The sequence below is a fragment of the Neophocaena asiaeorientalis genome, unplaced genomic scaffold (assembly GCF_003031525.2).
Source record: "Neophocaena asiaeorientalis asiaeorientalis breed wild unplaced genomic scaffold, Neophocaena_asiaeorientalis_V1.1 scaffold296, whole genome shotgun sequence".
NCBI classification, from domain to species: domain Eukaryota; kingdom Metazoa; phylum Chordata; class Mammalia; order Artiodactyla; family Phocoenidae; genus Neophocaena; species Neophocaena asiaeorientalis.
Window position 1 is genome coordinate 1,782,057 of NW_020175084.1, and position 14,759 is coordinate 1,796,815.

The 14,759-nt window shown below is 34.7% G+C and overlaps 1 protein-coding gene across 12 annotated transcripts in view; it reads right to left on the minus strand.

The window, feature by feature from the left end:
* The window catches only part of PTPN13 (protein tyrosine phosphatase non-receptor type 13), a 226,571-nt gene that overhangs the window by 117,482 nt on the left and 94,330 nt on the right, over positions 1-14,759 (minus strand). For 10 of the 12 annotated variants that reach the window (XM_024764184.1, XM_024764183.1, XM_024764181.1 and 7 more), the window contains 2 exons: positions 14,408-14,495; positions 3,443-4,009 (listed from right to left, as the gene is read on the minus strand). In XM_024764184.1, coding sequence (XP_024619952.1) covers positions 3,443-4,009; positions 14,408-14,495 — 655 coding nt within the window. The remainder of the gene's footprint in view (positions 1-3,442; positions 4,010-14,407; positions 14,496-14,759) is intronic. The other 2 variants (XM_024764186.1, XM_024764187.1) reach the window with 2 other exon arrangements.

Below are 14,759 nucleotides of genomic sequence, written 5' to 3' on the forward strand. Positions count from 1 at the left end.
TTTTTGCAGTATGTGGGCCTCTCACTGTTGTGGCCTCTCCCTCTGCGGAGCACAGGCTCCAGACGCGCAGGCTCAGCGGCCATGGCTCACGGGCCCAGCTGCTCCGCGGCATGTGGGATCCTCCTGGACCAGGGCACGAACCCGTGTCCCCTGCATTGGCAGGCGGACTCTCAACCACTGCACCACCAGGGAAGCCCCCAGAGTATTAATATTTTTAAATGCTTTAGTCCACAGAAAAGGGATCTATGAAGCCTACTATTCATAAGAATTAAATGAGATAAATGGGTTTATATTATTTTCCATTCTTTTTTCTTCTTTGTATACTAGCTGAAATCTTCATATTGGCAATCTGTACTTTGCTCGGCTAACATAAATTATCTTACCTTTAGAAAAAGACAGCACAGCATAAAACCAGTAAATTATTCAACTCAATAACTAATAAAATTATTGCTTTTGAATTCCAAACCTCAAACATTCCTTTCAAACAATGCTTTTAGTCTAAAGCAAATATAATTTGTTACTACTTGCAAGTTACTATATAATAATGGAGTTTATTTAAGGCGCTATATTTCCATAATAAACCAACATTTTCAAGGTGTTCTGTTTTCCTTAACTTGGTTATAAAATATACTCTGGGGGGAAAATGGGTAGGTTCTTTGTGGGAGCAAATGCTTTTGAAAACTCTTCAATACCAAAGAAAGATTTCAGGATAGAAATTGTCCTATATCAAATAATTGAAAGCATATTTATTTTAAAAAAGAAATCTTTTCCTTTTCTTTTATCTCTTATAATAAACCTAAAATTTCTAAATCTGGAAATTTTTTTTTGTAACAAGTTACCATTTTGAAAAAATAAGAGTTTACAGAGATTATATATCATTTTTGCAGATATATATATGCATATCTGAAAACAAGTTGGTCTATTTGAGTTTCCATAGTACACTTACACACACATGCATGCACATGTTTCCCAAGAAGATAAAAGACTTCTATGCAAACTAGGACATAATTTGACTTAATACTCACTTTATAGGAAATCCCCATAAATCACCTATTCAAACAAAACATGTTAAACAGACTATTTATTGTAGCATAATTTAACAAATTAAAAATATTTTCACTAAAGTTTTGATGTTTTACTATTTGACTCTCAACCAAGGTTCAAGGGTAAAAAACACTTTCCTCACTTCACTAATCCAAATTACTATTAATTTACCAAATAGTAAGTCAGATAATCTTTTGAAATGTACACCTGAAAACATTATAAATTAATATTTTAATATTTACATGTTAAGAAAATATACCAGTCAACCTTTTAAATGTTAGAAATAGTCATCTAAACTGGTGTGTATCTTCACTATTTATATTCTGAGACAATCATGGTTTTATCTATTTGAATCATTGAGGGATTTTTTTTTTTCCCACAATGGGCAGTATTTCTTTACATAAATGTCTCCATGAGGGAATGCTCATAAGAATGTCAGGCTAAATTATATTCATATGTTAGCAGTTGTGCAACACTAAATAGTCATGAAATACAACTTCTGAAAGGAAAGACTTTATTTTAAGCTACAAAGTCACTGCTTTTTGCTGTCACAACTCTAAAAGTTTACTTATCAGAGTTAAACAGTGAAATCATGCATAAAACAAATTTCTAAGTTTTTATTTTCGTTGAAAAATAAAAGTCTTTTTAAGTCTTTGAAAGTTTTTAGATCTAGGTTATATTTGACCATCTCATAATGCTGGCTAATGTTTTTAAAAATGCAATTATATACAAACCCATAATATTAATTAAGTGTTCAATAATTTCCTCCATAATTTCAATTTCCCCACTTATTTGCAACTCCTGAATTGAAAAAAAAAGTGCAAAACTTCATTTATGAGAAGTAAAGCACAATGTGGGGTCTATTTTCAGTCCTAGAACTATGCTTAAAACTTAAGTAACAGACCAAACCTTTAGCAGAGTACTGTAAAGGCAACCTATGAATCAAAAATATTCACTAGGACATGATCTTAAAAATGAATATGACCCTTGATTATGTTACCACTCTCACTGAACTAGAAGCACCTTAAAGCTCCCTTTAATCACCTATGTTCCAGGGGTCTAGAAGCGGCAGTTACAAAACTTTAATCTTCAAAAATGTAGAGGATTAGGGACTTCCCTGGTAGTCCAGTGGTAAAGAATCCGCCTTCTAATGCAGGGGACACAGGTTCAACCCCTGGTCAGGGAACTAGGATCCCACATGCCACAGGGCAACTAAGCCCTCGTGCCACAACTACTGAGCTTGTGCGCCTTTACTAGAGAGCCCACGTGTGCAGAGCCCACATACTCTGGAACCTGCGTGCCACAACTACAGAGCCCACATGCCCCGGAGCCTGCACACCACAACTAGAGAGAAGCCCGCGCACCGCAAGGAAAAGCCCGCACACCTCAACAAAGATTCCGCGTGCCGCAACTAAGACCCGATGCAGCCAAAAATAAATAAAATAAATAAATAAATCTTTTAAAAAATGGAGAGGATTAGATTGAAAATTCTTATTTTGCCCTCTCTTCTACTTATCTATACTAAAAACAGCCTCTATCCATGTCTAGAACATAATTTTATTCTGTTCAATATATTGTACTTTGTGTGTGAATAGGTACTTTTGAAACAGAGCTTTCCCTTGTAAATAATAACTGATAATTTATGAAGTTATTTTATGCCCCCATACTAGGATTGTAATAATTTGACTTATTAATCACTTTACATTCACTACCCAATTAATTTATTTGTGTTACGCCCATTTTACACATAGGGTAACTTAAGACGGAGTGATTAAGCCCAGCTGCTGAACTAAGGATCACATAGCTGAGTTGGGTAAATAATTCAAGCGTAGGCTGTCTAAATCTAAATCTATACACCTAAACACTATGATTTTAAAAATGTAGATTTAAAACTTCATTCCAGACCAAAGAAATTATAATCTCCAGGAGTCGTGTCCCAAAATGTGTTTTTTGAAGCTGGTGGTTTGGGAACCACTGTACTGTCACCAGTCTACGCTGCCTCCCTGGGATTGCTGATTTTGATTAACTGCATCTAATTTCCACGAACCAGTCCTTTACAGAAGACTCCCACAAGATAGTGCATGATAGCCGGTGCTGTGGAGGATTAAAAAGAAGTAGAAAACATGGCTCCTGCCTACCTAAAATACTGAGAGACTTATACAGTGGCTGGACTGGGTGTATTTAGTAGGGATGACTTTGTGGTAGCACTGTACTTTGATTAGGGTTTTTGTGGAAGGAAGAACAGAAATTGATAGAGAAGAAAGAGCCTAATTTGGCTACAAAGGTTTGGCAGTGGAAATAAGACTTATGGAATGGTTTACTAACCCTTCTTTATTTCAAAACACAATTTTAAATACTTCAATTCAATTCTCTCTCAAACACACACGAAATTACTAACCTTCTTCATTCATGGCTTCTCTCAGAACCTGAAGTTTCTTTTGTCTTTCTCGGATTCGGTCCAAAGCACTTGATATTGCTGAGGAGGTGGGCAATTCTCGTGTGTGAAACACTGGATCCATTTTCTGAGGGCCAAAGATATCCAAGGCCATGCTTCCATCTGAGTATCTTGCCTCCTTTTTCCTAGGAGTAGTTGAAGTCCGTACTGTTACCGCCTCAGGCAGACAGTGTTGGTGTCTGTCAGTCTCCCCAGAAGAGATGTCTCTGTCACCTGTGCAAAGCAAGTCCATGGATGAAGCCCAAATCTTCTTCTTGGGAAGCGCATCAATGCCAGGGATAGCTTTTTTTTCTGGGCCACTAGTTTTGAACTGGTAAGGGGAGCAAGAATTTTCAGAATCTTCATGTCCAGAGTTATTATCTGATGAAATGTCCTTGAAATAAACTTCTTCATATTGTGTGTCTCTGATGGACAGAAATCCCATAGATTTACTAAGCCCTTTGTTAAGAAAGGTCTGATGAGAGAACGGAGACTTGTATGTGTCTAGTACATCAGAAGTAGAGCTTCTTCCTGGAATGATAAGAATCTATCATGTATGCACAGAATTTTTAGAAAATAACTGGAATGTAACCTTACTATTGACAATGAAAGTGGTGGCAATTTCCTAATTCTCCGAATGGAGGAAGAGAGATGAAATGGGATGGTGGTGATGATAAGGGAAGTGGAAAGAGATGTTATGTTTGTATAACTTTTCATAGTTCAATGTTTCTAACCTAATGATATCAATAATATATTGAACTTACTTCTTAAAGTAGCATTATTTTATATTCAAAGGTGAATGATTTGGTTTTAAAAAATAGATAAGAGTTTCTGATACTAACCAGTTTGGTAGAATATTAATTATTCATGAAACGATTTGGGGTAATAATAGAATATGTAGTATATTCCTTTAACTTCTAAAGATATAATTCAAATAGGTATTATTTCAATATAAAGCCCTGCCATTTTCTGGTCATTTAAATAAACATGTTCAAAGAAGAAACAAAGAATTCTTGCTATATTCTGGATGGAAAAAAGATTGTAGTATTTGGAATTCTTAAGTATCAAAGTTTTATTATGATTAGATATGTTTTCAGAAAATTTGATTATGTTTGAAATCCACACAACTTGACTGTGTTTAAATTATGTAAGAAACAATTTTTCCACGGCAGACCATCATGTACTGAAATAGTTTTTCCTCTCGAACACAACGTATCAATATTTGTCAACTAGAAGAAATTACCCATTCTTATTTATGCTTTAGTCTTTGATGTAGTTAAAACCAGTATGCCATTCTAATTTTTTTTAAGGCAGCAGTCTAAATGCATTGAGGCGCAGCAAAAATGTCCAACAAGAAAGTTTTTGAATTCATAGATTCAACAACAAAAATCACACATATATATGGCTCCACTATTAAAAAGAGAAATGTAGAAAAATATAGTTACTAACCCAATAGCCCATAAACACTGAAGATTTCCTGCATGACCTTCTGTGATCCCTCTTTGATAACCTATTTGCTATGGATACAATGTAAAATGATGACTAAAACCTTCCTGATAATAATAAATTGCTTATTGACTCATTTGAAGAAGTCAATTGCTTCTTCAGGGTAACAACTATAAGCTCTAATTCCCTGACCACAAATTTTACCTTAATAACCACAGAAAAGTAAATTAATTTCAGAATGGCAACACATAATTGCTTGAAAATTAGATTCAAATGTTTTCTTGGAACTCATTTTCCCCCTGAACATGGATCCACTCAAGTGCAAATAAGGATAACATCGCCTATTTGGGGGCACATCATCTATAGCAGCGGTCCCCAACCTTTTTGGCACCAGGGACTGGTTTCACGGAAGACAATTTTTCCACATACTGGGGGAGGGGCATGATGGTTCAGGGGGTAATGTGAGCGCTGGGGAGCAAAGGCGAGCGGCACATGAAACTTTGCTTGCTCGCCCACCACTCACCTCCTGCTGTGCAGCCCAGTTCCTAACAGGCCATGGACCGGTACCTGTTGGGGACCCCTGATCTACAGAATACTGGGAAATATACCACACCACATCTAGACACATAGATTGCCACAAACTTTAGATTCTAATATAAAATAATTTAAAACTGATAAGTATGTCTATCTTACAGTATTTCAGTGGTGAATTACATTCTTAAACTACATATTGACTCATTAATTTAAAATTGTATTAAATATAAAGAACAAAGATACTCTTAAAACTGATAGAATACAATAGATAAAAAATAAGAATTGAAAGGATTTACAGATCATAGAATCACAGATGAACTCAACAATCTGCCTTCTTTTACTATCTTGACTACCAACAAGTAGTCAAAACTTGGAGAAAATCAAACAAGTGGGTACTTTGGCAGCACCATAAATTCACGGTCAACCACTTCGGACACTCAACATCATGTGCTAAGAGTAAGTTCACTCAGTTTCCACAACTGATTCATTTTTCCTCATTCTTCAGATTTCCCACCTTAACTCTCATCTCTCTTTGCCTGATGAGCTGGTCTCATATTCCACCAAGAAAATAGTTGTCAGAAGACAACTCATTTTTCCATGACTAATTCTACACATCCACCCATGTCTGCAATCTTTTCCCTACTGTCTCAAAGGATGAAATTTCTTACCAAAGGCCAATTCCCGATATGTGTTCAATTCCTCCCTCCTCTTAGTTTATCAAAGAATTTATTTCTTTGGTTAATTAACTTCTACCCTCTCTGCTTCCATCTTCATTATCCCCCATTTCTACTGAGTCATTCCCATTAGTACACAAAACGTGCTCTAATATCTCTAAAACAAAACCAAACTAAACAAAACCTCTGCCCTATTACCACATTTCCCCTCTAGCTACTGCTGTCTCCAATTTCTCACTTCCCATTCATTATTCTACCCACTTTAGTCAACTTCCCATTCCTCTACACCTTGGCAACTCTCATCATGTATCACTGATGATACCCATATTACCAAATCCAATGGACACTTCTGCATCCATTTCTTACCTACCTCTCAGCAGCAACTAATAGTGATGACAATCCCCTAACGAATCATTTTCCTCTCCGTACAAGCTTGGTTTCTTCCTACTTCTCAGACTGCTCATTCTAAGTCTGCTTTTCCTCCTCTACTGGATATCCAAATGTTGGCTTTCCTCCGATGTCAGTTTTAGAACCTTATCTTTTCACTCTTTGCTTATACAATTTCACCTATTAACAAGGCTTTAAATATTATCTACATACTGACAACTCCCCAATTTATTTTCTTGGCACTGATCTCTTCTGGGAGCTCCAGTCTGAAACAACTGGACCTTCTACTAGTATATCTCAGAAGCACCACAAACTGAACATGCTTAAAACTAATCTTTTGCTTCCCATACCCAGAGATGTCCATTTACCCTGGTCTTTCCAACCTGAATGAGTGGCACCATTATCCAACTGATGGCTCAAAACAGAAATACGGGCACCCTCCTGAAACCCTTCATCTTCCTAATTCCCCATATCAGACCCATCAGAAAGTGCTGGCTATCTAAATTCTCAAAGATATGTTACTCCGTTATTTCCAATTCCACTGGCATCACCCTATTCCCAATTAACACTATCACTTGACTATATAACTGCAATGGCCTCCCTGCTTCTTTTTTCATCCAACTACCCTCCACCCAGCAGCCAGAACTAACTTTTAAAAACACATTCCATGACGTCACCATCCTGCTTAATAAGTCTCAAAGGCATACTATTGCACTCCAAATAAAATCTAGACTCCTTTTGGGCATGCCACTTGAATCCTTTTTAGTCTCATCTCCACTTTCCTTATTCCATCCAGGCCACAGGTTCTTCTCTGTTAAGGTCTCTTAAATGTTAGGACCTTTCTTATGGTTAGTTGTTTCTTATTCTATAGTTTTATTTTAAATATGACTTCTTCAGTGAAGCTGACCACTATTGAAATAGATCACTTTCCAAAGGTATCACGAGTCTATTACATTCGTAACGGTATATTATCCTTTTAGGTCATTAGTATTTACCAGCTATCTATTACTGGGCCATGGTATCCTAAAAGAGCCAAGTCTTCTCACTTGTCATATGAAGCTTAAAACTAATTGCTAATAAGGTGGCTCTTGGACAACTACGGCTTTATAAATGCTAGGTTTTTATTGTCTTTATAAAAATTAATAGATATAAAATATTTCAGTTCATGGTTATTAAAAACTTCAGAAAGTTATTTTAAATTCTGCAGGGTAGAACAAAATTATAATGAAAATAATTCATTTAAAGGTTTATATTAACTTCCTACTCTGTTTCTACAAAATACGGCTCATTTTGCTTTATATGTTTGGAAATCACATTGTGATAGCTAACTTAAAATCTCATGACTATTACTTATAAAGTAATGATTTTGAACCACAATTCTCTTCTAGTAGCCAACAGGACAAAGAAAGGCATGGTGACATAGGAAGAGAAGTGAGAAAGTAAGATGGCGGGGGAGGGAAGGGAGAGGGCAGTGATACTCTTCAGGAAAACAGCAAAAAAACTGTGGAAGTGTGAAACAAGGCTCAAAGTGGTACGTATATACTTGTTACAAATGCTCTAAAGTAAAATTGTAAGAGCTATGAGCTACAAAAGCATTAAAGGGAGAAACTGAGTGTAGATGACCTTTTGAAGGAAAAGAAAGGAAGTGGTAGGAAAGAGATGTTTTGAGCTAAGTGGTTTCTCCAGTGGATCTTCTAGCCTAGGACTGCTTTTCTTTGATTTGGGGGGAAAAAAGGAGACATATCTTTAGGTAGAGACACAGAAAGGTGGATTTCAGCTGGTTATAAACATACTATTCTTAAATCACATATTCCTAACTGGCTGGAGTCTCAATGTGTTTTGTCATGTCAATGATGCTCACTATCTTCAACTACACAACAAGATATGTAATTGCCTGATTAACACTTCACAGGTGGATACAATACATATGGCATCATACACAGCAATATAGTATCATGGTTGCTTTGTGCTGCTAAAGCACTAGGGAAAAAATTTCACTAATCTGGGAACTCAAAATTAGAGTTCAAATATAGCATCTGGACATATAAATGAGGAAAAACATGGAATTTCAGGCCCTCTTATTAGATGCTTCAGTCTAGTAAACAAGTGAAAACCATCTACTGTTAATACCAGTGTCACCTCAAATAACTATATTTGAGACTAGACAAAATGCAATGCAATTTCTTCAGATGCTTTCCAGATCTTTCCAAACATGTGCCCAGGCTATTATAATTACTTTATTAAACAAGCAAAAAGCAGCACTGAAATCATTAATTAAGTTCACCTAATAGCTATGCTCACTACTCATTTTGATCACAGGAAATTAAACTAATGGTATTTCTGAAAGCAATGCCATTGTAGCTACTTTTTAAAAGATTTCAGGTGGAGCTTTCTGTGGTATTTTCCTATCCTGGCAGAGTTAGAAGCTCCTTCATCAGAGCATGCTGGACCTCTATGAAGACATTCTCTCACTGTATTAAAATTAACCATTTTATTACATATCTGTCATCACTCCTACTCATTTCCTCACCCCCACCCCCAACTGGAACAATAACATAAGGGATCATGTCTTACTTGTTTTTGTATTTACTGTTCCTGATAAAAGAAATTCCAAAAAAAATGCTTGCAGAATGGACTGGTTATATAACTTTTGAAACCTTTTAAAGTCAATTTAGGTAGCATAATCTACCAGAAAGATTACTGTCAAAAGATGGGGTTTTAACTAGCTTTGTCATTCAATCTCTGAGCTGGGGCAGGCCACTTAATTTGTTTCTCACTTCCTTCATCTACAAAAATGTGGATATAATTTGTTACGTCTTCTTCTTAGAGGTGACAGGATAAACAAACTAACCCATTTGAACTATTATGAGCTCTTCTGAACAAGTAGCAACATAAAGTTCTAAATTTTGTTTCTATTTTATTTTTCTCAGCATATAATTATCTGAGGGAGAATTTAAGTTATTTTGAGAGAAAGTCATAAAACCAGAAATCAAAAGATCTCCTGGAAAAGTTTTAGGTTCTATAATTTAAAAAATCAAGTTATTCAGAACAGAACAATTAGTGACTATAGGTAGATTTTTCCACCTTTAAAGATGCTCTGAGTTCAGAAACAGTTTATAGACAACATTAGATTATATACAATTATAAGTATTCAAATTTAAAATGAAACCACAAACATTTTCTTTCAGAGGGTGCGTAGTTTGCTAAAAAGTAAATGGCAAACAATAAATAAATGTTGAAGAGCTATGAATAAAAGATTTTAAGATCATAAAGAGTATTCATAATATAACATTCCAGTTATTAAATTAAATTGAAAAAATCTTCCTTGTAAAGTACATTGTGTTTTAACTATTTTTGTTATTTATGATGAACATTATCCTTAATGGGATATCATCATTCATCTTTCTCCTCACACTGAGTCTCAAAAAATTCACAGCATCTCTTAGAAGCTAACTTCAAAATGACATTTCAGTATTAAAAGAGGCTCCCCGATTCCCCATCTGTCTTCACAAATGTGTTCAGGTACATAAAAAAAGAAACATGATATTATCAATACACCCAAGTTCTGAAGCACTATCATGCTGATCTGATCAAGGTGTAGGTTTCCACCTTAAGCTTTCTTGGCAGGAAATGTTTGATTTCTTTCTGCTTAGTGAAGCTTTTATCAGCATTGACAGTATTATATAACAGAGTGGAGGCACACAGCCCACTAGTTTAGGCCTTAGCTTCTGTAACAGATCTCAGAGGTAAGATGTAAGGAGAGACCTTTTATGGTCATTTACTCATAAATGAAAAATTTTATTGTTAAGTTTTAGTTGAACAATCAGATCACTTAGATATGAGGCATTATGTCTAAAATTGCTTACTTCTTTTAGTCTAATTCTGTATCTCACTGCCCATCTTGACATTTTATTTATTGAGAACAGTGGTCAGGAATGTAATAAACTAAGTTATCACTACATAAAGGCTTTAGGTTGGTCTGCATCAAAGAGAATGCCTTACTACTAATGTAATACGACAACGTTGCGTTGCTGCAAGTGACCACTGACAGTTAAGAACTGACACTGCCCAAAGGTAACACCAGTGTCCTGAAGAATATTTCTTCTTCATGAGTTAATTTTTTTAATCTTAAGAGTTATATTAATAAGTGTGTGCCACTGACTATTAGTTCCTAATTGCTTCTGTCTGGTAATGTCTGTAATTAGTATACTGTGTGGATTCTGTCCTTGAGATGTGGTTTTACAAATTTATTAAAGATAAATTAAAAGAGACTTTGAGCAGTAATATTTTCCTTACTGCTTAGCAGTAAGCAACGGCTAAGACAGGCTGAGGATCCAAAAGGCTATTGTTTCTTTAAGTATAAGGACCTCTAGTTCTACCCCAACTACAGGAACTAATTTAGGTTTATCCTGAGTGACACATTGTAATTCCTTACAAATTCTCTTGAGTTTAGATATTGGTGAGATTGTACTCTCCAATAAGAAGATAGGATTATTAGAGAATTAAAATCTATGGACAGTCTATTTACAGATTTCTCTGTTAATTTTCTTAAGTTACTACAGTCACTTCTAGATTATCTGCATTTGGACAGTCTATTAGTCATAAGAATTCTAGAGCACTATTAGACAGTAATACTAAGTCTTAATATTACAAAAACAAAGTCATAGATAAAAGGCATTAATACTTTGGTTTAAAACTTCTGATACATTTGTTGTTATAATAAAATAGTCTAATAACATGAGCCAAGATGGTGAACTAAACTACCAGTTTATTTTTTACTCTGCACACAACTTAATGCTTAAAATAGGCTATCTAAAAAATTAAATCATAGTCTCATATATTTCTTTTCAGAACCATTAACATTTTATTACAAATGTATTACTTTATCTAATATTTTTATAAAACTTTTTCTCATACTCATTCAATCAACAAACATTCATTTAACATGTACAAAAACTAACATGCTTAATAGTGGATTGTCCCCATCTCTAGCATCTATGTGTCCAGGAAGCTTAATTTTGTATATGGTTTTCACAAATATATGTATATATGTAAATGACAAGTAAATAACCTGCTATTTAAAATATGCTATAGATAAAATGTATAACCAACAAGGAATTACTGTATATCACAGGGAACTCTGCTCAATACTCTGTAATAACCTAAATGGGAAAAGAATTTGAAAAAGAATAGATACATGTGTATGTATTGATATAACTGAATCACTTTGCTGTACACCTGAAACTAACACAACACTGTTAATCAACTATACTCCAATACAAAATTAAAAAAATAAAACAAAATAACTTACCAGTAAAAAAAAAAAGTATGTTATAGAGTTGGCATAGATTCATTTCAATCTCTATTGCTACCTCTAAAATGTTACATAACAATTGATGTCTGAAACAATAAGACTCTGAATCATTGAAAGTAATATAATCTAAACTATGTTAACACTTGTGAGTCTTTAAAATTTGATAAACTAAATATGGCGGGGTGATCTTTTTCTGCAGATTCTGTAGATTCATGATGAAGAGGGATAGAATGGGGGGGTCTCATATATTTGGGAACATTTTTTATTCTTAGAAAAAACAAACTATCTTTAAAAATTTATAGTAGTATAACATATTTACTAAATCAACAAGTAACAACCAAGCATACAAACTTCAATTTCATATCCTGGCCACTTAATGACAGCAGGAGATGACAGAAGGGAACTACAAAAAGAGAGAAAGAACAGGAAAGAGAAATAAGGAAGCAAGGAGGAGGGGAGAAAGGGAGATAAGAGGAGAATAAGAAGGGAGGAAGAAATATAAAGATGATAAATAAGAGAAACAAATAATTTCTTTTAAATCTAATGTTTACTTATTAAAGTATTCACTGTGGACCTCCCTGGTGGCGCAGTGGTTAAGAATCTGCCTGCCAATGCAGAGGACATGGGTTCGATCCCTGGTCCGGGAAGATCCTACATGCCGTGGAGCAACTAAGTCCTTGTGCCACAACTACTGAGGCTGTGCTCTAGAGCCTGAGTGCCGCAACTACTGAGCCCATGTGCCACAACTACTGAAGCCCTCATGCTCTAGGGCTCATGTGCTGCAACTACTGAGCCTGCGTGCTGCAACTACTGAAGCCCACGCGCCTAGAGCCCGTGCTCCACAACAAGAGAAGCCACGGCAATGAGAAGCCCGAGCACCGCAACAAAGAGTAGCCCCCACTCTCTGCAACTAGAGAAAGCCTGCACACAGCAACGAAGACCCAACGCAGCCAAAAAAAAAAAAATTCATTGTGTCTCCTTGAAAAAGACTCATTCTATTCTAAAACAGGGAACTGATTCAAAATTTGATAGATTAACAAAGTGCTGCTATTCTTAGCACCAAGGTTTACATGATATCTTACCTCAAATCCTAGTATTGTTTTAAGATAAAAGAAAACAGATTTTTACCTATGAGAGGAAGGTGTCTATATATATAAGGACGTAAGTATAGTAAGAAAACACAAGGAAGGGTTAAAAATACTTTTTTTTAAATTGCCATCAAAGCATTGTAAAAACTAAGTTAAGCAAAGTCTGCCTTCTTTTCTGACCCATGCATAAACTAATAATATATGTATTAGAAACAACTTTATGTAACCCGAAGTAAATTGACTATATTGATGATATGAAAGCTAAGTACCTTTTCAGAAAAACAATCCTTATTCTCAATAAATAAAATGAAAGTACCAAAACAGACACAGAACTAACTGCATTATTACAGAATCACTCCATTAGAAATGATTTCATTTCTTTTCTTTGACTTCTTAAGATAAGCAGTACACTTGCTTAGGGCATATCCTTCCCTCTCAGACATGAGTTCTGAATTCTGCAAAACTTTTAGTCCGGATAATCAAATGTCTATATTTAGTTTTCACAATGAGAGTTTCTCATAGGTTTTAAATAAGATAGCTGTGCTCTGATTATCTAATTAAGCAGTTAAACATCTTAACATTTTAATCTGACTATATCAATTAGAATGTTTTATTAGAATATATTTAAGCAATATTTACATTTACTTTAACCCCAGCTTCAAGACTTAAGACAATAAAATATTTCACCCACAAAATATTTTTGTTAATGTTTAAGTTATAATTATCAATATTGCTTGATGAAAAGAGAACAAAGATAATCAACAAAAACAAAAGTTCATTTTATAAATAAGCCAAGCTTGAAACTTACCACTGAAAAATAAGCTTTCAGATAAAAATTTAGTTTTTCTACTTCCATTTCTTGTGTTTTGAATTTCTATTCATTTCCTTAAAAAATCAATTTAATAACTATGTAGAACCTATAATTATCTAATGCTACTGGCAAATAGCAAAACCACTCTTCATCAGTCTCTACTTAGTCAGCATCATATAACCTAAGTTAGTATTTGGTAACTCTAAGTCATGAAATTCGTTGGTCATAAAATCAATTTAGTGGGGTGCGATTAGCATTAAAAAAAGAAACAGATTAGAAAATAACAGTATGCAACAAGAATAATGTTGCTTTCTGAAACCTTTGTTTTAGTAGCATTTATGTTCATAAATATGTGTTTTGTCGTACTTTAAAATGTATTTTTAATACAAAATACCATGATAAAGTAAAAAATGATATTATTGCTACAATAACAATACTGGGAAAGAAATTATTTACCATGGTGTCCTGATTGTATTAACATTTTCTGCATAACTATTGTGGATTTATATATTAATACACATAGCATTCCTTATCTGTACGGTGCCTCCACTTTGCACACTTATGTTATGATTATGGTCACAATTACCAGATTTCCAAGCTAGGTTAAGTATGATTTTGTAAAGGAAACGATAACTAAGGTTAAAGCCTAAAAGTTTCCTATTAATATACTCTTACCTGTTGGTAATCCTTTTCCTCTCAATCGGTCTCGGATAGTCTGGCTTCGATCAGGCTTTTGCTCACTGTTACGGGAAAGCTGATCCGTCTGTACATAGGTAATCAAAAGTCAAGTTTGACAATAGAATCTCCCTTTTATTTTCATGGTAATTGTCTACAGAATGACACCAGTTAGATAACTTTTGGAGAGGATAACATTTAAGTAAAAACACTCCAAGTCTGCTATTGTTAATATATATTCCTTGGATAAGATTTATGTAGCTTAGTTTTGGCCAATTCATCTTCAGGAAATAAAAGCCAAGAAACATCTGTCAAAGACGAATCTGCTAACTAGGGAACAAAATTAGCCAAA